General features: G+C 43.5%; 1 protein-coding gene and 1 long non-coding RNA gene across 5 annotated transcripts in view; one reads left to right on the forward strand and one right to left on the reverse strand.

Moving 5' to 3' along the window:
- Positions 1-27,171, reverse strand: part of LOC131109040 (uncharacterized) — a 271,033-nt gene that overhangs the window by 52,786 nt on the left and 191,076 nt on the right. The gene's annotated exons all lie outside the window — the stretch shown is intronic.
- Positions 1-27,171, forward strand: part of LOC131109038 (cadherin-12-like) — a 75,803-nt gene that overhangs the window by 41,871 nt on the left and 6,761 nt on the right. For both annotated transcript variants that reach the window (XM_058060573.1, XM_058060574.1), the window contains exons 4-9: positions 2,591-2,710; positions 3,422-3,589; positions 6,555-6,742; positions 19,310-19,563; positions 23,971-24,107; positions 26,629-26,750. In XM_058060573.1, the coding sequence (XP_057916556.1) occupies positions 2,591-2,710; positions 3,422-3,589; positions 6,555-6,742; positions 19,310-19,563; positions 23,971-24,107; positions 26,629-26,750 (989 nt within the window). The remainder of the gene's footprint in view (positions 1-2,590; positions 2,711-3,421; positions 3,590-6,554; positions 6,743-19,309; positions 19,564-23,970; positions 24,108-26,628; positions 26,751-27,171) is intronic.

The following is a 27,171-nucleotide window of genomic DNA, read 5'->3' on the forward strand; positions in this document are numbered from 1 at the left end:
TCCAGGTTGTGTTGGCGACCGACTTTGGGGTGGCGGTCCCAAAATTGAGAGTTGGTGCTCTGAAAAATGTGTGACGACGACAGTACGACGATCCTGTTTGCAAACTGCGCTACGCACGTCAAGTGGTTTTCCAAGTACGTCCCTCCTGACCTCAAAAGCTATCTGCTCTCATCTCGACTTAGATGGATTCTCAGAGGAAGTACAGTGAAAGGTTCTTCGGCTCGTTCTTTCCTTCTTGATCTGTACACCGCCTTGGAGGAGCATCGCAGGTGAGCTCCAACCAGAGGGCAAAACCGCCTCGCCCCGCAGTTTTCTGACATTTAAGAGAGCCCGGCTATTCACGGCGTATCCCCAGAAGAGCAGATCAAGGTAATTCGCCGGAAGAAAACTTCCTCTTGATCAGAATGGCAATGACGCCCTCGGAGCGCCACAAACCACAGCGAGGTGGGGGGACGGAGCAACACAGCCCGAGTCGATCAGCGTGACCATGGCAACAAGAGCTCGCAGATTGACTGAAGATCATTAATGAAATGATTGACAGATTGCTAATTAGCTAAAACTCAGATTAGACCTCAAACATCAGATAGATTTACCATCGTGTTTTTTTTTTTTCCTTGCCTGGCATCAACAAGATTTCCAAGCCTTTGGAGGATATTTCTTCTTATTGAAATATGTTTAGCCCTGATGGGCTGCTTCACATTGAGACGCGTGGGCGTCATGAGGCAGATCATTCGGTCTTGATGCTAAGCTTGATTACAAACTGGAGCACGTATGTGAAAAAAAAGTCAAGCTGCAATTTTCTCGTCACTGTGACATTTCGTTTGGTCGCTGGCAGATTATTCCTGGTGGTCGTGCTCTCTGTCAGTCGGTGGCGTCCTCCAGCCCCGCCCCCCCCACCCCGTATCGGTCGCTTACCGCCGAGGGAATGAGCGGAACCTGTGTAGCAAGCATATATGAGCGTGCCATAGATTTTAACTTATTTCAAGTCTATTATTTGAAAGGTGGTGGTTATAACTGGCAGGCGAAACTATGACTTACATAACGTGCTTTTGAATCAGACATTAAGCGTACCCTGGGTTCTGACTTTCTGGCTCGTGTTGAGTCATTCTTGTTGGCTAGGTTGCCATCATCAATAATAACTGGTGGGAGGAGGAATGACAGCACAAATGATATGATATGTCTACGTGTATGGAGGATGCCATTGGTTTTGACTGTGTGTCTTCTTTTAAGGTATCTTGTTTATTTGTAATTGCGCTAGGTCGCTATCATCACTAATAACTGGTGGGAGGAAAGGCATGTGCTAGTGCCTGAGTGATGGAGGATGCCATTGTTTTTTTTTTTTTACTTTGTGGCTTATTTTACGTCATCTTGTTTATTTGTCATCTTGTTGATGCTAGGTCACTATCATCGATAATAACTGGTGGGAGGAAAGGCATGTGCTAGTACCTGAGTGATGGAGGATGCCATTGTTTTTGACTTGGTGGCTTATTTTACGTCATCTTGTTTATTTGTCATCTTGTTGATGCTAGGTCGCTAGCATCAATAATAACTGGTGTGAGGAAAGGCATGTGCTAGTGCCTGAGCGATGGAGGATGCCATTGGTTTTGACTTTGTGGCTTATTTCAAGTCATTTTGTGTCCATTATGCAAGGTGGTGCTAGTCATGAATAACAGGTGGGAGGAGTGACAGCATGAATTATAACATATAATTGCCATATGTGCATGCGCACGAGGAATCAAAGTCCATATTTCAGGTTTGTCCACATGTTGTATCGTAAGTGGAGTACATCCAAATGGTCTCACCTCATTCCGGACTAATCTTGGCCGGCGAGGGTGTTCTATTTAAAGACAACCAGGGGACCCACCGCACGTGGACGTCCTCTCCTCAGGCCAAAGCCGAGAAGGTGCGAACGAGTTATCACGCAACGACACAATGGCGTCCGACTCAACGGGCGCCCGCGTGTGTCTTTGTTAGGCGGGACTGAGACGCTAATCTACCTCACCTAATGTTTTAATGCCATTGTTGCAATCTGCTCAGAGCTAAAGCCTGTTTAATATACAGCCAGTTTAAACGGGCTACTGTCAGCTTAGCGGAATTCTCCACATGAGCATGAACATGTCAGGGTCTCGTGTTTATGGCGAGCCATCCAAATCCAAATGTAATTACACGGACAGCCATATGCTTCCATAAAAGACTTGCGTAGAGAAAAAAAAAAAAAGTTGATTAAAAGTGATTGTTTGGTGGTCATGCAGCGGAATGAGTTAATTGAATATGCATGGTAAATAATGCTGTTAGCAAAGGTGGCGCCAACATGTAATTGCGCTGTTTGGACGTCGGCCACGCGAGCCGTATTGGCAGGCGTGGATCTGTGTTTTTTTGTGTTGTGCAATGAACGAATGGCTCCACATGCGCCACATCCATCCTCATTGAGCATCTTGTTTCCGTGTTAGCTGCAGTTCCCCGGCTCCTGATTTATGCTTCATTAGTGTCGGGCCAGTTCATTCCGATAAAGCCTCCACTTTGGATTTCTGTGCCTGGAGGCTAGCAAATTAAGTGTCCTTTTAGCTTGTCTTCATGCTCTTTCCCGCAGGGACGTATGTGACGCAGGTGACGGCGACCGACGCCGATGACCCCACGTACGGGAACAGCGCCAGGGTGGTGTACAGCATCCTTCACGGGCAGCCGTACTTCTCCGTCGACCCCAAAACCGGTAAGACGGAGATGTTGAATTGATGCTATTAGAGGCCTCAAACTGCATTTGTTACATTTACTGAAGTCTATTGTACAAATGATGACCTCATTAGCGTCGCCATTGCATGCTAGCGACATATCAACATGTCAGATGTTGCCAGATGTTGCCGTTAAACCTCACATCACCTCCCCGCTTTTGCCGACTTTGCTTCTTTTGTGATTGTTTACGCCCGCGGCTTGAAATTGACCACAACACAATTACGCTGAAACATTAACGCTGCTATTGGTTTGTTATTTACGCCAACGCTCTGCCGGGGAATTCATCAATGCTGCAGCATCATCCTGACGGATCTAAACGGGTCTAAACTTGAAGCGCAGATCACAGCGACTTTAGACGTGACACAAAAGACGACACAGGTGGAAGGTGTCGCCGATTGTGCAACTCGGATCACACGCTGAGCCCGGATGGCAAAACGAGGCCGGCTGGAAGCGTAAAGTCACGCTGCGTGAGAAAGTGTTTTCCCTGCTGAGCGAGCATCTATCTGCGCAAACAACGGGGAAAAAATGAACAGTCGAAAAAAAAGAAACAAAGGAGGGAAGCGAGGTGACGCGTAAATTGTCTTCGGATTTAAATATTTGCACTGAAGCATCTGGAGTCCCTGGATTTGTAGCGTGGGAAACTAAGAGTCTGGTTCCTTGTTTCATTTGATTCCATTTGTGTTTGTCTCAGGCGTGATAAAGACGGCCTTACCCAACATGGACAGAGAAGTCAAGGAACAGTACCAGGTCTTAATCCAGGCCAAGGACATGGGGGGCCAGCTGGGGGGGTTGGCCGGGACCACCACGGTCAACATCACCCTCAGCGACGTCAACGACAACCCGCCTAGGTTCTCCAAAAGTGAGTGTCCTCCTTTGGTTATTACATTTTAAAAGTGGAGCACCAGGCTATTAATAGTACATAATATTTATTGTAGGTTATATGTCTTAATATTTGAATACATAGGATATTATCATTCATATTAACTTTGTAAAAAAATTAAAAAAACGGGCTTCACTACACATCTTAAAGCCAAGATTTTTTTTATTTAATTTTTTATTAAATTATATATATTATAATATATTTATAAATATAATATAATATAATATATATTATATTATAAATACATAAATATAATATAATATATATTAAATTATATTAAATTATATATAATATGTATATATATATATATATATATATATATATATATATATATATATATATTATATATTCATATATTATTTATAATAGTAATATATTTATAATATATTAATATATATTATATATATAAATATATATAAATTTAATACAATATAATTTATAGTATTTAATATATATTATATTATATATAATATATTCATATATTATTTATAATATATTATTATATACTATAAATTATATTATATAAAATTATTTTTTTTATTCCGTTAAAATGTTAGCATGTTAGCATTGCATCACTATGCTAACATGTCCCACTCTTTACTGTATATGATATGTGGCATCTATTATGTTTCATGTAAAAAGGTCAGAGAGAGAGAGGCGTGGCCAAACAGCTCATTAGCATTAAAGCTACAGACACACAAAATGGTTTGTTCCCAGTTGGACTAATTAAAAGCACTTTTAAAGTGTACATACTAGCATCAAAGCTAGGTTTTTTGGGCAATATATGAGAAAATGGTAGCATTTATAGCAGCTTCCGCTACAGTAAAAGACATAATTGTGTTGTTTTGTCTTTGACGCGCAAAGGTCGCCTTGTTTTTGCATGGCTGCACAGACAAGCTCCGGTAAATAAACGTGGATTGGCGTTGTTCTTTGCTTCTGGAGCATCCGTCTATATTTAGATGAGGTTTTAGCACGATGCACTGTGGGGGCTGAGTCACTGCATTTCAAGCTAACGCTGTACTTATCCACCATTTTCAGTTTTTTTTTTTTTTATAGGCTGCTAAACCTGATGAATTTGCCTTCTCGCAATCATCAACAAAAAGTGTCAAGTCACCGATGTGTGAGGTTTGTGGGCAAAGCAGCCGGCGTATGACAGCCGAGCACAAAACCTCCACAGCCAGCCAGACCGCTTGTTGAGCTCCCTCGAATGTAAATACAGGCAAAAAATTGATATTTCCATAATTCAGTCACAGCACAAAGGTTTCGGGGCCGCGTGTGGATGCTCCTGCGCACGGCTGACGATGTTTAAAACCCCGGCAAGTCACGAGCACACGGCTGGAGCGGAAAGGGAACTTGTACTTGTTTGAATTTCATGTCCAAAAAAACAGGACCTGCCCAAAATCAACGCAACGCATAACCTTGAAGCTACTTGATTATTTATTGAGCGCACAATAACCACATCCATCAGAATCCCCGCCCTCGCTTCTTGGATCAACACCGGGGTCAAACTGCATGACAAAATGTGCGGCAGCATCCGGCGGGTCTGACGCACTCCTGGTGTCAGTTAGCGAGTTTTCTCAAATTTTCTTGTAAAAATGAGTCATGAGTTCATTAAAAAAAAAAAAAAAAGGAAATATGAAGCGGTGAAGTGAAGCAGATCAAATGGTCTGCTGGTACGGAGGTGTCTCTGATGGAAATGTTCACACATTAGCTTCTAATGACTTCCCAGTGTCAGTCTGTCGATGCTTTTCATAACGCTACATGCTTCAAATATTCTTTATTTGACAATGTAGCACGCCTAGCATGCTCTTCTTTGTATTTAGTAGCGATTGTACATTAAAAAAAGGAACGGGAATGCCTACACTGCTGCAGAAAACGCACCATTTTTCCCATTATTTTGGTTGCTCTTTCATTGCATCTATATCAAATTTGAGTGGTTCATGCGGCTCACACCAAAAATCCACTGACAGAACCCATTCAAATATTCTTTATATGACAATGTAGCACGCCTAGCATGCTCTTATTTGTATTTAGTAGCGATTGTACATAAAATAGGAACGGGAATGCCTACACTGCTGCACAAAACGCACAATTTTTCCCATTATTTTGGTTGCCGTTTCATTGCCTTTATACCAATTTTGAGTGGTTCATGCGGCTCACACCAAAAATCCACTGACAGAACTCATTTAAATATTCTTTTTTTGACAATGTAGCACGCCTAGCATGTTCTTCTTTGTATTTAGTAGCGATTGTACATACAAAAGGAACGTGAATGTCGACACTGCTGCACAAAACACACCATTTTTCCCTTTATTTTGGTTGCCGTTTCATTGCCTTTATATCAAATTTGAGTGGTTCATGTGGCTCACACCAAAAATCCACTGACAGAACTCATTTAAATATTCTTTTTTTGACAATGTAGCACGCCTAGCATGTTCTTCTTTGTATTTAGTAGCGATTGTACATAAAAAAAGGCACGGGAATGTCGACACTGCTTCACAAAACGCACCATTTTTCCCATTATTTTGGTTGCCGTTTCATTGCCTTTATACCAAATTTGAGTGGTTCATGCGGCTCATGCCAAAAATCCACTGACAGAACTCATACAGAACCCGAAGACCACCTGTCTATGTAATCTCCATGCATTTGTTTTCCCACAAAATCCTCCTAAATCCATCTTTCTTCGAGGTCGACTACAATCCGGAGCAAAATGGTCTTTTTTTTTTTTCCCCATCCACGGGAATTCAATTTGTCGGTTTGTTTGTCAGACGATTCCTCAGCAACGACTCTTGTTGGCAGAAGCAAAGCCTCGCAAACGTTGATATTTGATCACCTAAAGCCAACTAAGCCAGACACTTAGAAGAAGCCGCGCTCCACCGTGTCAGACGCGAAGGCGCTAAAAAAAAAAAAAGAACAAGATTTTTATTCAAACGTTTATTTGCAGGTTTTTTCCACTTGCGTGTCCCCGAGTCTTCGCCGGTGGGTTCCTCCGTGGGCAGGATCAAAGCCCACGACTTGGACGTGGGAAAAAACGCCGAAGTGGAGTACACCATCGTGCCGGGCGACGGCGGCGCCATGTTTGACATCACGACCAACGACCACAACCAGGAGGGCATCATCATTCTCAAACGGGTAAGTGATCCCCTCGATACAACCTCGGCGGCCATTGAAACAGCAACACAACTCAATGTAAAACGGTCACTTGTTGCTAGGCAGACTTAATAAATAGCCAGTGACAACACTCTGTATTCAATATAAACTACACCAATAAAAATGTCCATCTGGTTCCTAAGGCAACGAGAATATTGCTGCATAAATAACCATACATGATAGCTGGTTTATTATACATGCATCACATGACCCTCCCGGGGGGGTCAAGTCTGCTGTGGACGCACCCCCTGCTGTACACCCCCAGTGTGATACCTTGTCTTTATTGACTCCATGCTTAGAATAGAAGCAGTAAATGTGGACTTCGTAGGAAATGAAGGCAAAAGGACGCCCCCCCTACACCCCGCTAAGGTCCCTCCGTGGCCTTTATTGGAATCTCGGCACGACACCGTACCTCAAAGAGACGCGGCATGACGAGGCCCCAGCATGTCGGAGCTCATCTCCTAGGCCATATGTTCTCCTCCGCTAAGTTGATTAAGAGCACGCTGACCCCAAGAGGTCAACGTTGGCTTCACCGGACCGGCTTTCATCTACGATTTATTTCACAGCACCCACTTTAACCTACAGCATTTTCCAGGTGGGGGGGGCGGGGGAATCACGGGGGACACCGTTTCACTTCGACAACTTTACACAAAAGTTACGGCGGCGACATTAGAAGAACGAATGATACCAGGATAAACCCCTCCAAGGTCTATCATCTCGAGACTCAAATTAGGGAACAAAGTAGAGCAGCCGCTCGGAATCTATTAAACATGGAGAACGTGATTGGACGTGTACGTTATTAACCTATATGTTCAAAATCACGCTGGCTAAAAATAGCCATGAGGACATTCATGCTCATCAGATACGACTTAACACACGTATTATTCAAGTAACTCACCAATAAAGCATTGTGGGAACTATTTGGGGAAACGCCTTATGTCATACGGTCCAACATCAGGGACCTCCGACATCACAAGGTGACAAGAATTCCCACAGACACATCTCAGGAAGCGACCTTCCCAGAAGAAAGGAGAACCGACAACAATTTAAAGCAGGGGTCTCAAACACGCGGCCCGCGGGCCAAATGTGGCCCGCAGGACACTAGTTTAAGGCCCCCCGCTTTGATATGAAAGTTTAATGTTAAAGTTTGATATGGATGCTGTATGGTATCATGTACCCAGAAAAAAATGATTACGTTTGATTAATGTTCATGTTAAAGGTTAAATAACTGTTAATAGTTATCCTCCCTATCCGTGTGGAAGTGGTAAGTTTTGGGCTATTTAAGTTGAAAGGAAATAACTTGAAGGCTACCGTTTAGGTCGCTAGCTCTCTAGTTTGCGAGTTAGCATGTGTCTCAAGACCCCGCAGTTGCGCAATATGTTGTAAATAAAAAAAAAAGTATAAATGTGACTATAGTCGTGTTTTGTCATGTCTACAGGGCTCTAATAATGCTTTGGTAATTTTAATCTGAAAATAATAATTTGTCTACCCACCAACTATATGTGGTTTCTTAAGTTTTTATTATTTGCCGTTTTATTATTATTATTATATTTATTTATTTATTACTGATTGATTTTTTTTTATTCTTGATTTGTTTATTTATTTTTCGTCTAATTTTGTGTAGACCAAAGCACTGAAAAAGTTTGTATATTTTTCTGTTTTTAATAAATGCGGGTTTTTGGGGGGGGGGGAAACCTGATGTGGCCTAGCCTTGCCCAGACCCTAGCTCCAGTGGCCCCCAGGTAAATTGAGTTTGAGACCCCTGATTTAAAGTAACTGCGAATAAGTCCAATTGTCTTCTGGACCGCGACCCACAGAGGGCGCTGCCAACGCGTCCCCCTTCCCATCAGTCACCTGGTCGATGATCCTCGGCCCAACAAGCTGCCCCCCATGCTCAGATATCCTGATAACACAGAAACTTTACCCCTCTCGCCGCCGAACGTTCTTGTAAAAATAGAACTGTGGAGTCAACATTCTGCGGGAAAAATGGATGACATCAGCAAAAACGTACTTTTCCCCAGCCGTCTTATCTGGGAATTGGGTTATCGGATAAAAAAGCAGGAAGGTTCCACGCGGATGAACCGGGAAGAAAATGACTTTTTGTGTGTGTCTAAAACATGAAACGGTGCTCTCCCGTCTATGGGAGTGTTCCGTGGGTGTGAGGAACGACCGGGGGTGTCGGATCATGGCTATTGATCCCTGATGAGCCTCGTTTAAGCTCCTCCAGTCGCTGCCATTGACAGCATGGAGGTGAGGAGTCTTTTCATCCGTCCTGCCATTAATTAAAGACTTCATTTCACTAAAGCCCGCCTCGGTCCGGGCCAGGCGAGTGCGGTCCTCTCGCTCCATCATAAATGTCATTACGGCTCCCATTGAAGGAGATGAAGAGAATGGGGGAGGGGGGACAAAGCCGGGTGAGTTTGGTGTGAAGGAATGCCATCCAACGCCTCTTGGTCCGATATCTCCAACCTACTACTAGCTACTTTGAACTCACTAATGGACTAACCCCCCCCCCAAATAGTCAAACAACAAACTGCAGCTGTAAGGCGACAGCGACGGTTGGGTATTGGGTATTCAGCACTGTGGGTTGGAGATATTCAAATGGCTTCCAAATATTATGCCACACACGCCGTCTTCAAACAATACACTTTTTTTTTTTTTTATAACCGGTTTAAGGCTCAGGGGAGATTTGCATGGCGCGTCTTTAATACCCGGAGGAAGGAGATAAACATGCAAATGGACAAAAGTCAGGTTTTAGGGCGCTATTAACTTTGGGACTCATTTGGGATAATAATTCAGCAATTCAATTACACTTCAATGGAAATCAGACTATATATTTCAATAATCAGATATTTATTGTATGAAAATATATTTAAAGGATTTTTTTATATTCATATATTTTTTAAAACAGAGGAAAAAAATCATTAAGTGAATTTCAGACTACTTTTATTGTTTATTATATTGACTAAATATAGTTTAACCCTTTTCAGACAATAAATTTAAATAATCAGATATTTATTGTATAAAAATATATTTAAAGGATTTTTTATATTCATATATTTTATAAAAACAGAGGGGGAAAAAATCATTAAGTGAATTTCAGACTACTTTTATTGTTTATTATATTGACTAAATATAGTTTAACCCTTTTCAGATTATAAATTTAAATAATTAGATATTTATTGTATGAAAATATATTTTAATGATTTTTTTTAATATTCATATATTTTTAAAAACATAGGGAAAAATAATTAAATGAAATTCATACTACTGTTAAAATATTGTTTAACCCTTTGCAGAGTATACATTTAAATAATTAGATATTTATTGTATGAACATATATTAAAAAATTTTTTTTGAAAATATCCATACATTTTTAAAAACAGAAGGAAAAAAAATCTTTAAATGAAATTAATTAAAATATTGTTGAACCAGTTTCAGAATATAAATTTAAATAATGACATATCCATTGTATGAAAATATATTTAAAGGTTTTTTTAAATATTCATATATATTTAAAAACAAAGGAAAAAAAATAATTAAATGAAATTCAGACTACTACTAAAAATATTTTTTAACCGTTTTCTCAGGTATTGCTGCAAATTCGTGTTCAAACGGATAGTAATAATAATTTGTACAAAACTCACTATAGATTTAATTCAATAAAAATGGACTCTAATAAAAATGCAGACTTACCGCACTAAACTAAAATGAAATCAAATAATTGCGATCGAACGGCGTAGCTATGGCTGCTGTTACGGATTACGGCTCAAGGGAACGGATTTGCATGAAACGTCTTCCATGCGTTCCTCATCCGGGAGGAGGTAAATAAACACGCGGCCGGACAAAAACAAGGTTTAATCGTACAGAGCGGATGCCGTGCTCGCGACACTGTTTTCCCGGTTTGTGTCCTTCCCCGTACTGTACGTCACGCTTCCCTGGGAATTTTTTTTTTTTTTTTGGCGGATTTACCTATTGTCTCACGTAATCTTATGTTTAGCAGATGGGATGTGCAAGCCTCCTTCATGCCTGCTTTTTTTTTTTCTCTCCTCCGCCCCTATATCGCCAGGCTGGGAAACAGATGATCATCCTTTGAACCCATTACTCAGCCTGATCCTCTTATCATAGCCAACCTTCCTCAGTCTCTAATTTGGGCTGTGCCAAACTCTGCTGTGTACAATGTGGCTCTCCTGCTGTCTGCCCGTCGCTCCGTGTGTGTGTTTGTGTACGAGGCCAGTCAAAGGAGAGAGAGGGAAAAAAAAAATAAAAAATAAGAGAGAACAGGAGAAGGATCGTCTCCCGGGATATTGCACCAATCCCAAATAAGACAATCCGGTGGGCGGGTCGGAACACAGCAAGCAGCTCATAAAGGCTTTATCTCCAGCTCACTCACACCTTCATCCTACTCCGTCCTTGCAGTAAATGAGCCGGCAGGGAGCCCGTCAGGCCGGGCACACTTGGCACGGTTGCTTCGGTTAAAAGAGAGTCTGGTGTGCTTGCAGCGCTGGTTCGATTCCTTTAGTCAAGTCAACTCTGGTGCGATTCCGTATCAATCAGGTGCTTGCGTGACGCATGCGGTCTTTACCGATGATTTGTCAAAGGATCGTGTACATTTTGTGCACTTGATTAGGTTTCTAAAAATACACAAGCACCAGTTCATTTTGACATAAAAAAAGACCAACAAAAATGTGCATTGCAGAAATTCATTCTTTTAGATTCTTACATAAGAATACGACAAAAAAGCTACTTTGGTACTTGGAGTCATGTGACACTTTAGAAATAAAATATCTTCTGTCACTCAATGAGAAAAAAATATCATTATTATTCGTATTAAAAAAAATTGTGAACAAAACCAATGTTATGAGAAATAAACAAAAACATTTAATGGTAAAATATTTTTGCGGCTAGATATTGGTGCTGAAATTAAAGTTTTGTAAGCTATTGTTAGCTAATGTAAGCTAATGTTATGAGAATATATAATCATAATAATGCATGATAATATATTATTATAATGCAATATTTCATTGAATATGCCATCTTTCACTCTGCAAAGTTGCGCATTTACCATTTGTGGCACAGGCAATCGTACAGTCTGTTAAACATTTGCAGCATTTCTGGAAATGCTGTGCAGCTTCATGTGTAATTTTTTTCCCATTTGGTAAACTGATTTTTGATTTTTTTTTGAAATTTTTGAAACTGAAATTTGGTATGACTGACAAGAGGTCTCACTCTGTTCTTCTACGAGGCATCTACACGCTGAACCAATGCACAGAATGAACCCGTTTGAGACTAGAAAGGAATAAAACAGACACGCATGCACATGGCAACAACATATGCAGCCTGGCAGAATCACCCAGCTCATTTTGATTTATGGTGTGATTAATGTACTATTTATGACCAGATCATTAAATAAACATTTCACGAGATGTTGGAGTTCAAACACATCCGCTTTGTGCCCATTTAACAAGCTGCTATTCACTGGCAGTTCAGTGCGGAATGAATTCAAAACACATTTAAAATGTTCTCGTTTTCTGCATCACAAAGGCCGATTAGCCGTCGTGCTACTTGATCGCTGCTACTGCGATGGGGAGCCACAAAAAAACTGGACTGAACCGGACTTAGACCACCATCACAGGTGGAGAGCGAGCATCTCTGCATGTGCGCCCGAGTGGGAGCACTTGTGTAACATCCTGCACACCTGAGGGGGGGGGGGCTTTAGCGTGGGTTGCAAAGACCAGCACCGTTGTTTCTGGATCAGGCATACATTTTACAGATACTGCTATACGCCCGAAAAGTATGCCAGGAAAGTTGAAACGGGAAAAAATGGAGTATTCTCATAAACGCACATTAAGCAGCCCTGACGCCATCGCCGCCTTCGCACCCCCGCCCTCCGCGTCCTCAGCCAGCCCACGAGAAGCAGCGTGCCGTTATTTAACTTTAGTGAATTTGGACATGATGGATGGCGCGGGCTCCGACCAAGCGTCACCCCCCCGCCCCCTCAGGAGGGAAGTGAGGGAATACAACTTACACAAATGCACTTTATGGCCACTAGGGGTCCCCCAATCACATTTACTAACAAATACCAGGACTTGTGTTGGATTCTGGACTTCAATGGGAATATTTGGATGATGAAAGGCCAGTCCTGATAGTCTGGGTCAGGGTGGGGGGTGGGGGGGTTCTGTTGTTTTTGCTATCCAACTATTTCAACTCTCTTTTATTAGTTTGCTTTACAAATGAGATGTTTTTAGAATATACGGCATACCACAAACGGCCCCCGGGCTGCACTTTGGACACCCCTGCTCTCTTGCTACATTCAGTATGTAAACATATTTGGACAGATGATCGTGGAGAGTCTACCGGGAAGAATTCCTGAAGGAATTTGGTCCATTTGTGACATCATAGGTTATGATGATGTTGGACCAAGCATGCCTTGTGGGCACTGGGACCAGAAATAAGCCTTCCTCACATTAAAAGTCTGGTTTTACGACCAAAAACCTGCAAGTGCAGCCCAATTAAAAATGAATGGTGCTTTTCATTTGCGGATGATGTGGTCTGGATTTTTATTTTTTATTTTTTTAGAGGATTAAAGGTAGCCCTCTCATGTTTATTGGTTTTGTACATGATATTTGGAACATTTAGCCAAATGAAATCCGTCTGTAAGCGTTGAGTCATTCCATTTGAAGGCTTGGAAAGCACCTTTTGATGTTGTTCCGTGTGACATAAGACGATTTCACGGATGGGAAAAAAAGGATGAGCCGGTGGTATAGTGGTTCACTTCGGAGCAGACGAGTCATACCGAGACCGCTACGAAGGTCAGGGTAATTGTCGTAATGTTGTTTTGATGATTAAAGGGGATATCCGCCCATTAGGGGGGAGACCGTGTGCTTCCTGTCGGGGAAAGTTTGGGAAGGGCTGCCGGTTAATGACACCTGATAGCAGCTCCAGCTCATCCAGTGGCATCATAGCCAGCGTCGGCTCTTCGCCCACACAGACGGCGGGCGCACGGGAATTAATCTATTGATTAAAGCGCTGAAGGCTTCAGTGGGAGGCGAAGCGAGCTATTTCCAGCCCCGCTGTGATCGGAGGCTAGCAGCCAAAGGCGGGGAGAGGAAACAATACCTTGCAGCGGCAGGGGATCCGGTCGGCCGCCTGGAAGAGAATAACACCTCGCCAGGAGTAGGAAGTGTCGGAGTGTCTTTATGTGCTAGGTGCCGCATGGGAGGGCCAAGAGGTGACGCTGGGACTTGAAGTGGTCCCATTTCCATTTCTTTTGGCCTTTTTGGAAAAATCCCTTGATGGTTGGTCGTTTTTCCAAAATTCGCTCGCTGTAATTTTATCCACTGTCGATGCTAACGCTAACTATATAAGCAGTTTGTTCACTTTGTGTAGGAACAGTCATGGAAAAACGGGGTACTCAAACTCAAAAATTTTCGGGACTCCTATAGAGCAGCTCAACATGACAACCCATACAGAAGGCTTTCTAGATCTTCCAGAATGTGCGCGTCTTACTGCAGTGATTCCTTAGGTTTCCTGCCTCCTGCCCAAACTGTTTGTGGAATTTTCTCCTGAGCCAACTATGCTAACAAACACTCCTGAGGACTTCCGGAGAGCTGCCGAAACCCTTTATTCCGATTACTTACACAAAATAAACCGAGTTAGGACACTGATAACTTGTTTTTCCGACTCGTCAACACAATCAAGTAATGTTGGAAAGGGGTCAGAGTTCAACAACAGTTTGTCGGATAGTCCAGCTTGTATTGGCCCACACATACGTTCCGGCCGTTGCTAGCAATGCTAATACTTTAACGTCCACTTTAATGTATAAAGTTTTCAGGTACAACCATCCCTAACATTGTTAATACGCGTAGCATCACACTGTGTGATTTTATAACATAGTTATAACATATAACATCGTACGACTTAGCTTACCCGTGCTACCGAGGGGTGCACGTCCACAGTTCCAAACATGTTTGAGGTGTAACACCGGCGACAAGTCATCCCGGGGGTTTGTTAATGATTCATAAGTGTCTTTGTAAATATATAATGCGGTGCTTAAACAGATTTAATGCCGCGGCGCTTATGACACGTTGAACATTTTTCCTGTGTTTTGCAGCCTCTTTAATCTCCCGCTAATACCTTTAGCGTTTCTGCACCCGCAAATGGGAATCAGCCACCTTGTGATGCTGATTCCTTAAACATGTGAGGAAGGAAGGGGGTGGGGGGGTCCCCTATGGATGCTGGCACGAGACCATCCATCGCCTCCCTGAAGAATCAATTATGATATTGTAACGCCATTTGATTGTGCTTTCTGCGTAGCAACAGGCGGATTGTTGTGGATTTGGCGGCGGAGGAAGGTGTAAAACACCCCGCCAACGTGCGATGCCTTGATTAGCTCGCTCGTCGATATTAGGAAGCGACTTGTGGAGTTCAGGTTCCATTGTGAGGCGAGGAGATGCTCCATTCAGTATCAGTGGCAGTGCACTGAAGGTGCACATTTACATATCAAAGGGCACGGGAACATGTCTGGAATTTCAAGCACGTTCCGTTGTGATGTTGAAGAGCAGCAGCACCGGCAGAGGAGGAACTCGGGAGTGTCGATGTGCAGCAGAGTCAAAAAATAAATAAATAAATGTAAAAAAACTCGGACTGTAATGAGACGCTTCAAACGTGGCTGTCGAACAGGTGCACGACTAATGTGCGAGGGCGGCGCTCAAACCGAATCACTTAGAAGTAGGTCATCCGAGTGGAAGGAAGGGGAAAAAAAGAAAAAGGTGGTTGTGGGGGGGGGGGGGGGGGGGGCGAGAATGACTTCCTGGGATATTTCCCTCACGGCCTCCAGATCTGATTTGATTCTTCAAGCATTGACACATTAACTCGTCTTCTCATTAAGCCCAAGCTCATCATCGCCCCCTGCTGGTCACATCACAAAGAATGATTGGCTACAAGACAATTCCCGCTCATCGCCGTGCCAGTTTGTGTTACTGCTCCCATCTGCGCACTGGAGTGAAACTGGGAAACATCAAAAGGACTGCCTTTGCCGATTTTATCTCACAAAATGAGGAATACAGCAACCCCTCGCTGCGTCATGGGTAACATTTTTCAAACCTTTTAAAAAATATATTAATAAATCATGCTGTTTCATACAAAAATATGCATACTTGAGCCAATGTTAGGAATTTTACCACTTAAATTAAGCATAAAAACGGCTAAATGAAGTAAATATAAAAATAGATACTGTGCTGATATGTAGTACGCTACACTGGTCACTAGGTGTCACTAATGTTATTCATTCATTCATTCATTCATTCATTTTCTACCGCTTATCCTCACCAGGGTCACAGGGGGTGCTGGAGCCTATCCCAGCTGTCTTCAGGGTTAGAGGCAGGGTACACCCCAGACTGGTGGCCAGCCAATCACAGAGCACATATAGACAAACAACAATTCACACTCACATTCATACCTATGGACAATTTGGAGTGGCTAATTAACCTAGCATGTTTTTGGAATGTGGGAGGGAGCCTATCCCAGCTGTCTTCGGGCGAGGGGTCAAGTACACCCTGGACTGGTGGCCAGCCAATCACAGGGCACATATAGACAAACAACCATTCACACTCACATTCATACCTATGGACAATTTGGAGTTGCTAATTAACCTAGCATGTTTTTGGAATGTGGGAGGAAACCGGAGTACCCGGAGAAAACCCACGCATGCACGGGGAGAACATGCAAACTCCACACAGAGATGGCCGAGGGTGGAATTGAACTAGCTGTGAGGCCTGTGCGCCAACCCCTTGTCCACCGTGCAGTCACCTTATTGACAATTTGGAGTCGCTAATTAACCTAGCATGTTTTTGGAATGTGGGAGGGAACCGGAGTACTCGGAGAAAACATGCAAAATCCACACAGAGATGGGCGAGGGTGGAATTGAACTCGGGTCTCCTAGCTGTGAGGCCTGTGCGCTAACCCCTTGTCCACCGTGCAGCCACCCTATGGACAATTTGGAGTCGCTAATTAACCTAGCATGTTTTTGGAATGTGGGAGGAAACCGGAGTACCCGGAGAAAACATGCAAACTCCACACAGAGGTCTCCTAGCTGTGAGGCCAGCGCGCTAACCACTCATCCACCGTGCAGCCCGTCAGTAATTTTACTGTTTTGGGAATGTTTTGGGTGTCTTTAACGGGTTCATTGCCTTTTCCTGGTTTTCATCATGACTTTGTTCCATAAGGTTTGGTTGCTTTGCCGGCGTGGTAAAGTCTTTTCCGTCTATTTTCAAAGTAAATAAGACAAAACATGTTAGTCAATACGCCCCCTGTTCCCGGGCTTAAACAATAAAAAGCAAACCTGTCCTCTGCCATTACTTCCTCCTCCACAGAAGAAAAAAACATTTGTGCTTTAAAATGATCCTCCATTATATTAACTCCAACGTTCTTTGCCGGCACGCCAGCTGTGCTTCCTGGCAGATTGGAGCACAGGAAGCAAAAGCCAGGCTTCTACTCTCCATCTGAGGACTAAGTCAAGTTCAGTACATTGGACAGCGTCACAGTTCAGTACATTGGACAGCGTCACAGCTCTTTCTCTTAATTGTGGGCGATTCCCCCAGTGAGAGGGCGGCTAATGAAGCCTGGTGTGCACCCCCTGCTGTCAGACCGCCCGCCACTGCAGTCCCTGCTCCATGTATGCTCCGTGTCGGCGACGCAGTCTAAATGAAGGGTATTCGACTGACGTGTTTAAGGCGACTGAATCCCCGGTACGAAGTGTTGCTGTTTGCCAAACATTAACTGCGTACATCCGCCATCCGCCGCCGTGAATCCGTCTTTTAAAATGCCGCCTCGCGCCGCTCGCTGTCAGTCCCCGTCTGCAACGGAACGACAGGACAGGAGTATTTCCTGACGGAGGGTCTTGTCTCTGGAGCATGTGCGCTTGAAACTGGTGCACTGTAATCAAACCAATCACACCGCTTGATGGTCAGTGATTGCTTTTAGATTGGACGGCCTCCACCGCCGCCGTCCACCCTCCACCATCCACCCTCCACCCTCCCTTCCCCTGTCCTTTAACAGGCACCTGCTACGCTGGTGAAAGGAAGGTGTGTAAAATCAAGAAGATGGAGGTCTTGATAACACATCTGAGATCTCCAGAGAAAGGCGTCGATTGCTTCTACTGGGCTGGTTTTTTTTTTAATTAGTTTGCTAATTAATTTAAGATGAAGAGGCGAGTTGGCAACAATTCAAGCGATTGGCAAGAACTTTGGGGAGAAACGGGAGAAGACTCCTTTAACCGCGGGTGTTTTATCGACCCTACTTGGCTGGGTCCCAGGAGAAGAGCTCCCATCGCTTTATACTGCATTCACATTGGCACCTGATCCGATTCTGATTCTCGTCTCAAATTAGCACATTTAAGCCGCATGTGAACAAGCAAAAAAAACAGGAATCATAAGTTTTGTAAGTTTTGCTCAACGTTTTCTAATTTTATACAATGATGCTAAATGACTAATTAGTTGCTTAACCCTGCCTTGTGCCCCTAACTATTTGCTTGATGGTGGCCATGTTCTTCCAACAATCTTGCTGAAATTTTACACACACATGCTTGTTAGTTCGCTAAAGGTGTGTACCAACTTCTGTGACTGGATTAAACACCTTAAACTTACAACGGGTTGTTTTATAGAGTGTGTTGAGCGGTAGGAGAAATTTCAAATGGGGTCAAATTTTGTGGACTGTATTTGTCAGAAAAATAATACCACAAAAAAGGCAGTACAATTGCATATTTTGTAGCGGCTGAGGCGTAGAAGAGATACTTACACAAATACAGTCAGGTGAAAAACACCCAAGACGCCAATAAGTGTTTGGAGGCATCGGCCAAGGAATAAACTATTCCGTTTTGATGCACCTCCAGTAAGGATGCACATTAGGACTTGGCACTAGTGAAAAGATTGTAAAATCCAGATAAAGGAGGACTTTTCCAATACATTCGGACATTTAATGGGTCCTCATTCCGCACCCATTCCCAAAGAAGCCGATCCCGGGACTGCAAGGTTACGGCGTTTCTGCCAAGGTGCGTTCACTTGTTAGTCCATTTGAAGTACACAAAACGGAATGTCTCTCATGTGACTGCGGGCAGACGGAGCGTGACCACGGCGAGCGTGGGGCGGTCTCACATGAGAAGGCAGCAGACAAGCGGAGGCGAGAACAAGGGTGTCACCGCTGTCAGATGTTCAACACCTCAGACGTGCCGACCATGCGCCTGTTCCTGCGCTCGCTTCTTTGACTAATTGACCCTGAGCTGATATGTCAGAAGCTCATGGAAGGACGAGCACGTGCGCCTCTGAGATGATTTTTTTTTTTTTTTATTTATGACGACTTTGGCAAAGTTGCGCTCAAGCATCAAGCGGCCGTTTGACCTCTGCTACTCCGAGCATGCTTCCTGACTGACGCCCCAAAACAACCTTCATGGAGTAAAATGCATCCTCTGGAACGCCGCCACGGGCGCTTGCAAAGACAAATAGCCGGGGCGGGTGATCGTTACTTGAACCCTCTTTGTCTCTTATCTTCTAGCCTCTGGACTATGAGACCAAGAAGGCGTACACCTTCAAGGTGGACGCCTCCAATGCTCATCTGGATCCTCGGTTCCAGACCTTCGGGGCCTTCAAAGACACGGCGACGGTGAAGATTAACGTGCTGGATGTGGACGAGCCCCCGGTGTTCAATAAGCCCGCCTACGTGATGGATGTGTACGAGGACACACCGGCGGGCACCATCATTGGAGCGGTGACCGCCCAGGATTTGGACGCCAGCAGCAGTCCAGTCAGGTAAAGTTGAAGTCGCTTGGCGTCGGATATTTTGGACTTGTTAGTTCTCACGTTGTGGCGTTGGAACGTCATTGGCTGACGGTCACGTTCATACATCGTTGGATAATGATGCGTCATTGCTGTTGAATAGACAGAATTGCTAAGCAATGCTATGACTAATAATAATACTAATACTAATACTACTACTACTAATAATAATAATAATAAATAAAAAAATAAAAAAATATACACGTGCAAAAATATATCATCATTTTCATCATAATTAATATTAGCAATAATAATAATATTAGTAATAATAATAATAGTATGTTCATAGCAATATACATGTGTGCAATATATTATTATTATTATTATTATTATCATAATTATTTTAATATTAACATTAATATTAATATTTGTATTAATTGAAAAAAAATGAATAATATTAATATTAACAATATATATTTTTTCTTATTAATATAATATAATTAATATTATAATATATAGAATGTATGTTAATATGTAATATATATTAATATTAATATATAGATATTAATTCATATTAATATAATATATAATCTTAATTCATATCAGGAGTAAATCATGAATAAATAAATATTAATACTATTATAGTTGAATGTGTATTCTGAATAATGTGTTCATGTTCATCTCAATATTAATAGTGTACTAATATTACTACTACGACTACTAAGAATAATTCTGATTATTAATAGTTTATAACAGTTTCAACGGTTGCTGTTACTTATTATATTGCGATGTAAAATAGCAGTAATTATTAATACACAATCCGTTCCATTTTGGAACTAATTTGGCCTGCATTGATTAAAAAACTAATAAAATTAAATGAAAATGCATATAAAAAAGGCAAAGAAGCAGGAAAGAAGTTTGTTGTTATACGGTGTCTTAGTGGATCATATTTCCCGCCCATTCCAAGAACGGCCGTTGATAAACAAGGTAATCCAATTACCTCCAATTAGCGATGTAAATGTAATCATCGGGACAAACGAAGCGCTTTGGCCTTTTAATGAAGTCTTCTAAAGCAGGCTGATTGGGAATAACAACCCTATGCCGCACTCCGGCACGCTTATTGGACTGAAATGTCCCGACGGGTCTCCCCAGGCTCCCCGAGCGCGGCGATTGAAGCCTTTATGTCTTTAATCTGCTCGTCAATGTCTGCCGCTCTTGTTCATCAAGGCCATCGCCGCTTTCATCCTAAGAGTTGGGTCAGTTTGCCTCATCAGCCCAGGGAACAATCAATCAATCAATCCCAAGCCTCGACATCTGACTTTGTCGCCGAGGAGGCGGCTTGCGTCATCGCTCTCGACTCGTCTTTGGTGACTTTGCGAAAGGCCGACTTTATGGAAGCTCGCTGGGGCGGACATCGTGACCATCGCTGTCTCACCGTCCCCTTGACTGCTTATCCTCTTCAGGGTTACAGGTGGCGCTCTGAGGTTTCCCATGACCCTGAACTCCTCACAGTTAAAAGCTAACAGTGTGAAGTGCAACTAGTTTTTTTTTTTTTGTACACACACAAAAAACTGCAGTACAAGTAAAAGAGTGTCCAGCGGTGCGATAAGATCTAAATAGGAGTACTGCTTCTTCGAGGTAATTACCAGGGGAGACGTTTAAACATCACTGGGCCGTAATAGATGTGACATAAGTTGTCGCTTTTCTTCCCTTTGCCCCCCCCCCCTCCCTCCCCTCAGCCTACACGAGTGCTACAACAATAGACCTGTCTTAAAAAATGCATGAGAAGCCTTTTGTTCCTAAAATCTATTAGCCGTGGGGGCCCAGCGCGTGTTGCCAGATGCATCGTCGGTGTTAGAGGGACACCTGTAACTTTGCTGAGGAGATGTTTTTCATGAATATTTTACCGCAAGACTACACTAAACAAAAGCAAGGAGCGGAAGCCCCGGTCACAAAAAAAAAAAAAAAAAAACGTCTCTTGTTTGTAAAACTGCACTTTGTCTCCTGCGCGTTAAATATTAAGCGATGGCGGCGTGCTGTGCCATCAGCCGACGTGAAAACAATGGAGACCATGACCCATCATGCATAGGGAAGCATGCTTTTAGACTCGGGGCTACTCAACGATGGTGCTATTTAGCGCCATGCGTGCTGTTAGCGGCGTCTCGGGGAGACAAAAGGCTTTGAGGAGCTTTCGATATGATGACGTCGTGTTGGTCGTGAACTTGGGAACAATCCGGAAGACCCCAGCAGGGCGATGCTTTGCCTCTTTAGTGGGATACAGGAAGTGTATTGTAGTTTATAATATATGCTTATTCAGCTAATCTGCAACCAGTAGGAGATTACCACATGCTAGCCAATCTTTGAACCATGAGTACTAGCAACAGTACCTCATAGTAACTAGTCATAGTATATCATTAAGGAGTACAAGTCAAGAGAAGTCTATACTTTTTGCTATATGTTGTAGTAATTAGTAAATTCAAAGGTTTTGCAAATACAACAGGAATAGAGGGCTGCACGGTGGACGAGTGGTTAGCGCGCAGACCTCACAGCTAGGAGACCAGGGTTCAATTCCACCCTCAACCAACTCTGCGTGGGTTTTCTCCGGCTACTCCGGTTTCCTCCCACATTCCAAAAACATGCTAGGTTAATTAGCGACTCCATTGTCTATATGTGCCCTGTGATTGGCTGGCCACCAGTCCAGGGTGTACCCCGCCTTACGCCCGAAGACAGCTGGGATAGGCTCCAGCAACCCCCGCGACCCTCGTGAGGATAAGCGGTAGAAAAATGAATGAATGAACTGGAATAGGTGCAGATTCTGGAAGATCTGATCATGTTTAGCTGCTCTATAGGAGTCCACAACTCAATGCAAATGGCTGAAAATGAGCATAAAAGGTCCCATTTTAAGTATTTGCAGCCTAGATAATCAATACGTGATTAAATGAGCCTGCTTCAAATTCAAGCAGTCCTAAGTTGTCATTAATACAGTCCCGCTCCAGCCCTGCAGGAGGCAGTAACACATAACACAAACAAGGAAAAACTGCGTGGGAAGACGGTGAAGAATTGAGTATTTTTGTCGTGGTCGCCTTGTGAAGCTCAGCGAGACAAGAAGAGAATCCAAGTCATGAATATGAATGAGAAACAACATTTTGAAGAAGAAGGACGGTGGCATCGTGAGGCGGGCCTTCTTGAAATGCCCCGACCGTAGCCCAAGAGTCAGCAAAAATGGCCGCCGGCGCCTCACGTTGCAGTCCAGCGATGTGACGGCCGCGTGTACGACAGCAGCGGTCTCTGATCAATCATTTAAGAACGCTTCATGCTGGAGTGGAGTTTGTTGTTGGGGGAGATCCGTGCAGCAACAAACAACATCAGAGAGAAGAGGCTGCACGAGTGCTGCCGGCACTGTGAGCTGAAGTTCATTGATGGTAAACATGAATTCCATGACATGACAACAGTATGTCTCCTCCACACATGGACCCAGTATTGTCCAGTATTGAGAAGATACTACTCCAGTATTCCCTTGTTTATCACTGCTAATTGGTTCCACTACATTTACACACATTCCTTATTTATAAATGGAGTATTTTTGGATAATATTTACATATATTTATTTTTATTATATTACATATTTTATTATTATTTTATTTAATTATATTATTTAAAATATTTTTTATTTATAATATATTTATTATTAATATTATATATTTTATTATATTATATTTTTATATTTATATATAATATATATTTTTTGTATTTTTGTATAAAAACCTATTTATGACCTTTTAAATGCGATTTTCAACATTATTAGAGCCCTCCAGACATGAACTAACACCCCTATAGTTAGCTTTACACTACTATGACTACGTATCATCACGTCTTTGAATGCGTCTTCTGAATGCCTCATATTTGTATTTCATTTTATTTGCCTAGTAATAATAAATATGCTTAAAAATGCATTTATTATTACAAATAATAAGCCACATTTTTAATTAATATATATATTTTTTAAGAAAATTCAAACTGATGGATTACGGTAATCCAATCTGGTGCCTGCACCACGACGACCCCCGCCAGGAGCAGATCCATTCCTTATCTATTAATAAGACATCTGGCATGTTTGCCACTAACTGACGTTCCCATCATTCTCCATAAAAAGCGGCTTTCCGGATGCGGGATGACAAATACGGCTGTCTACCTTTGTTGCTCAATGGCGGCCAGATTGATGCCAGACAGAATCAAACTTCATTTATGTTGCGCGGAGGAAATGTTTTGCTCAGCACGGCCCCGAGTGCACGTGAGCCATTCCGAGATTGGAATTCGGCACATTGGTCGGGAAATGAGTATTCCGAATGAGTAATGAAGGCTTTGACAACGTGATTATTGCCTTACGCGGCGCGGGGAGAGTTAGGTTCTTGGCTGATTGGATGGTGGCGTGCGTCGCAGGTACTCCATCGACTGGAGGAGCGACCTGGACAGCTACTTCGACATCGACCCGGTGGAGGGGACCATCTCCACCAACGAGCTGCTGGACCGGGAGAGCGTGGCCTGGCACAACATCTCCATCGTGGCCACCAAGCTGAGTGAGTACGAGCGCCATGATGGATTTAATGCACGTTTTACGCCAGTCAATACTCAATCACGGTTTTGTGGCAAGGTTTATGGCGCGCCGTAAAGCACAATAGCGCTCCCTGAGGGACACCTCGGGCACGCTCATCTTCACTGTTTTCATTTTTAACGATATCTCAGATGATGGGGAGCGTTTCTCGCTGCAGAGTTTTACGGCAGATTAATGGCGGACGGAGCTGTCTCCATCAAGCTAATTATGTTTTTTTTTTTTTTTAACACATTTAAACGAACGGAAGAAGTGGAGCAAATTTCCGGATAAATAACCAAATCCATCGTCATCAAGTCATCATTTCTGCTAAGAAGCGTCAAAGTCATTATCTGCCAGGCAGGCCGGGTGCTCAATCAAAATTATCCATGCCGTATATTCATTAGGGCCCGGCGCTGCGGCTAACCGTCACCTTGGAAACGGATATCCGCTCAAGGTCACGGCGCCGCCAATGCTAATTGTGCCTTGCATGCATGCGCACGGCGACGGGCTTTCCGTGCCGACGAATGGGATAGGATGTGGAGTCCCGGAGTATTCCTGAACGTCTCGTTCTCGCCCACCTGGCGCCTCGTTCTTATCTCGCCGGCACAAGACAGCCTCTGAAGGAACGTGGAGGAACATACAAAGGCGGCGGCGGGGGGGGGATAATGACTGGATAGAAACTCAGCGCCCCGGAGTTTGCTTCCATACAACTTGAGAGTCTGCTCTCGACCTTGGATGGGATTTGAGCTCGGGGTATTGGATTGTGTCATCTCCAGCGTGGTGAAGACGCTATAAAGTCAACATCCGCACAAACGCGGCTTCCTGTTCCTGGCTGCACAGTAAGTTACCAATGCTAACTGTATAGCATTACATTGGATGGTTACAGCTGCTGAAGACATGGGCTGCTAAGTCCTTTCAGTTTTTCTTTACTTTTCTCAAGCTGCTGCACTTCTTCTGAAGTCCAACCTGAGTTCACACACATTCTCGGTCCATATGACAACTTTTTAAATCCTCATTTTGCAAGCTGAGGTCCTCTTTAGAAGGAAAACAGACAACGCTGTCAAACACAAACCCCGAGAGAAACCAAGTAAACAAGTCATGATGGTACACAATCATCTCTGATTTGTCAGGAACTGAACCATCGTCTCCCCTCCGACCGCGGAACGAACGGAGGCGAATCCCCCCCCCCCCTCCCCCCCTGGGGATTTGTCCATTTGTCTTTGCAGGCGCCGCAGTCATGCAGCAAAAAGAGAGCGCCATCTGCAGCTCTCCAGAGACGCGGCAAGCAGAAGGTGCATTGGAGAGGATCCGGGGGTTGGATGAACTGTTGTGCCTTTTGGCTTCTTCTCACAACCCCCCCCCTCCCCCTCACTCCACCCCTCCCGGCAGTCATTTTGTGGGGGCTAACGAGGGAAGGGGAAGATCTACGGCGTGAACTAATAACCCTGCTGGCAGGCTAATTGCAGCAATTTCATGTCGTGTGCTTGCTATTGTGTTATTTCTTTATTGATTGCAGCCAACTTTTAATTCATCTGCAGTTTGCATGGAGGGGGGGGGGCATTTATTTCTATTAAAGGATGTTTCATTTAAACAAAAAAAAGCAGTATAAATGCTTGAAAGGCCGCTCAGGCATTGTGATTCATAAAAATAAATAGAGCATGTGTTATTAGGCTCAGGGTGGCCCTAAAGGACTCTTGTGCAATACCGCCATCTAGCGGTCGGTATGGTACACTGCCGTTAAAAAGGGACGCCTTCCATCCACACTACTGCTTTTTTTGTCAACAGATTTCATTCCTAAAGCATCCTTTAAGGTCTACAAAGTGTTCAGGACCTCGGCGGAAGGCGCCGTAGCTCCGAGCAAATCCCGAGTCGGCACCTGGCTCCGGGAAGATTGCTTTCCCCATCAAGGTCACAAGCGGGTTACCGAGTGAGCCGGGGCTTGCATCCTCAATCCCCTTGAGTCGACTCGGCAAGATCCCCCAACCTCTGCCCCCCTCTTACCCACCCCCCTCCACACAAACTAAGCAGAGAAAAGCCTATTCCCACATCAAATCCATAAAGTTTACCTTTCCGGGGCTCTCGTATAAAAAGAACATTTCCCCTCCACAGTGATGGAACACCGTCTCCCGGGGGCTGGTTCTCTGGTTGGCATTAATATGGGCGACACGTCTGTGTGCTTAAAAGAAAAATGTTTCATAAAGCAAGAGGAGCCTCCGCAGAGTCCTTAATGAAGACTGGAAGACGGCCTCATTTAAGCCGGGGACGCTCATGTTGATCATCAATTAGCAGTCGAGTAAAACAGCAGCATCTGGCCGCTCTTTATATTATGGGAATCTAACCCCGTATTAATGCCTTGCTCATTTAAAACCAGGTAGGTCATCACAAGGAGGCCGGACCAGCATCCTTCTTCTAATGACCTCATCTCTTCACATGATGTCAGCGTTATAACGTGTTGCCTTCAAAATGTGGGTCATTTCATGCTCGTCTTTGCTTCTGTCCCCATCCAGATAGTCCAGTCCTGACCAGTCGGGTGGCGGTCTCCGTGCACGTGCTGGACATCAACGAGTTCCCCCCCGAGCTGGCCAGCCCATACGAGAGCTTTGTGTGTGAAAACGCCAAAGTTGGACAGGTACGTCACCATGCTGAGTTCCTCCTGGACACTGAATGCAACACCTTCATTTTTACTATTAGTATTTAGTTTAAGTATAAAGTCCTACTTAGATCAGAGTCTAGGGAACGGAAGGCCTAGGTGTCCCAACACTTAAAGTCTTCCTGGACACTGAATGCAACATCTTTATTTTTAGCATTAGTATTTAGTCTAGGGAACGGAACTCCTAGGTGTCCCAATACTTTTGTCCATAAAGTCCTCCTGGACACTGAATGCAACACCTTTATTTTTTAGTATTAGTATTTAGTCTAGGGAACGGAAGTCCTAGGTGTCCCAACACTTTTGTCCATAAAATCGTCCTGGACACTGAATGCAACACCTTTATTTTTAGGATTAGTATTTAGTATTTAGTCTAGGGAACGGAAGTCCTAGGTGTCCCAAT

Source organism: Doryrhamphus excisus, chromosome 21 (genome assembly GCF_030265055.1).
Source record: "Doryrhamphus excisus isolate RoL2022-K1 chromosome 21, RoL_Dexc_1.0, whole genome shotgun sequence".
NCBI classification, from domain to species: Eukaryota; Metazoa; Chordata; class Actinopteri; order Syngnathiformes; family Syngnathidae; genus Doryrhamphus; species Doryrhamphus excisus.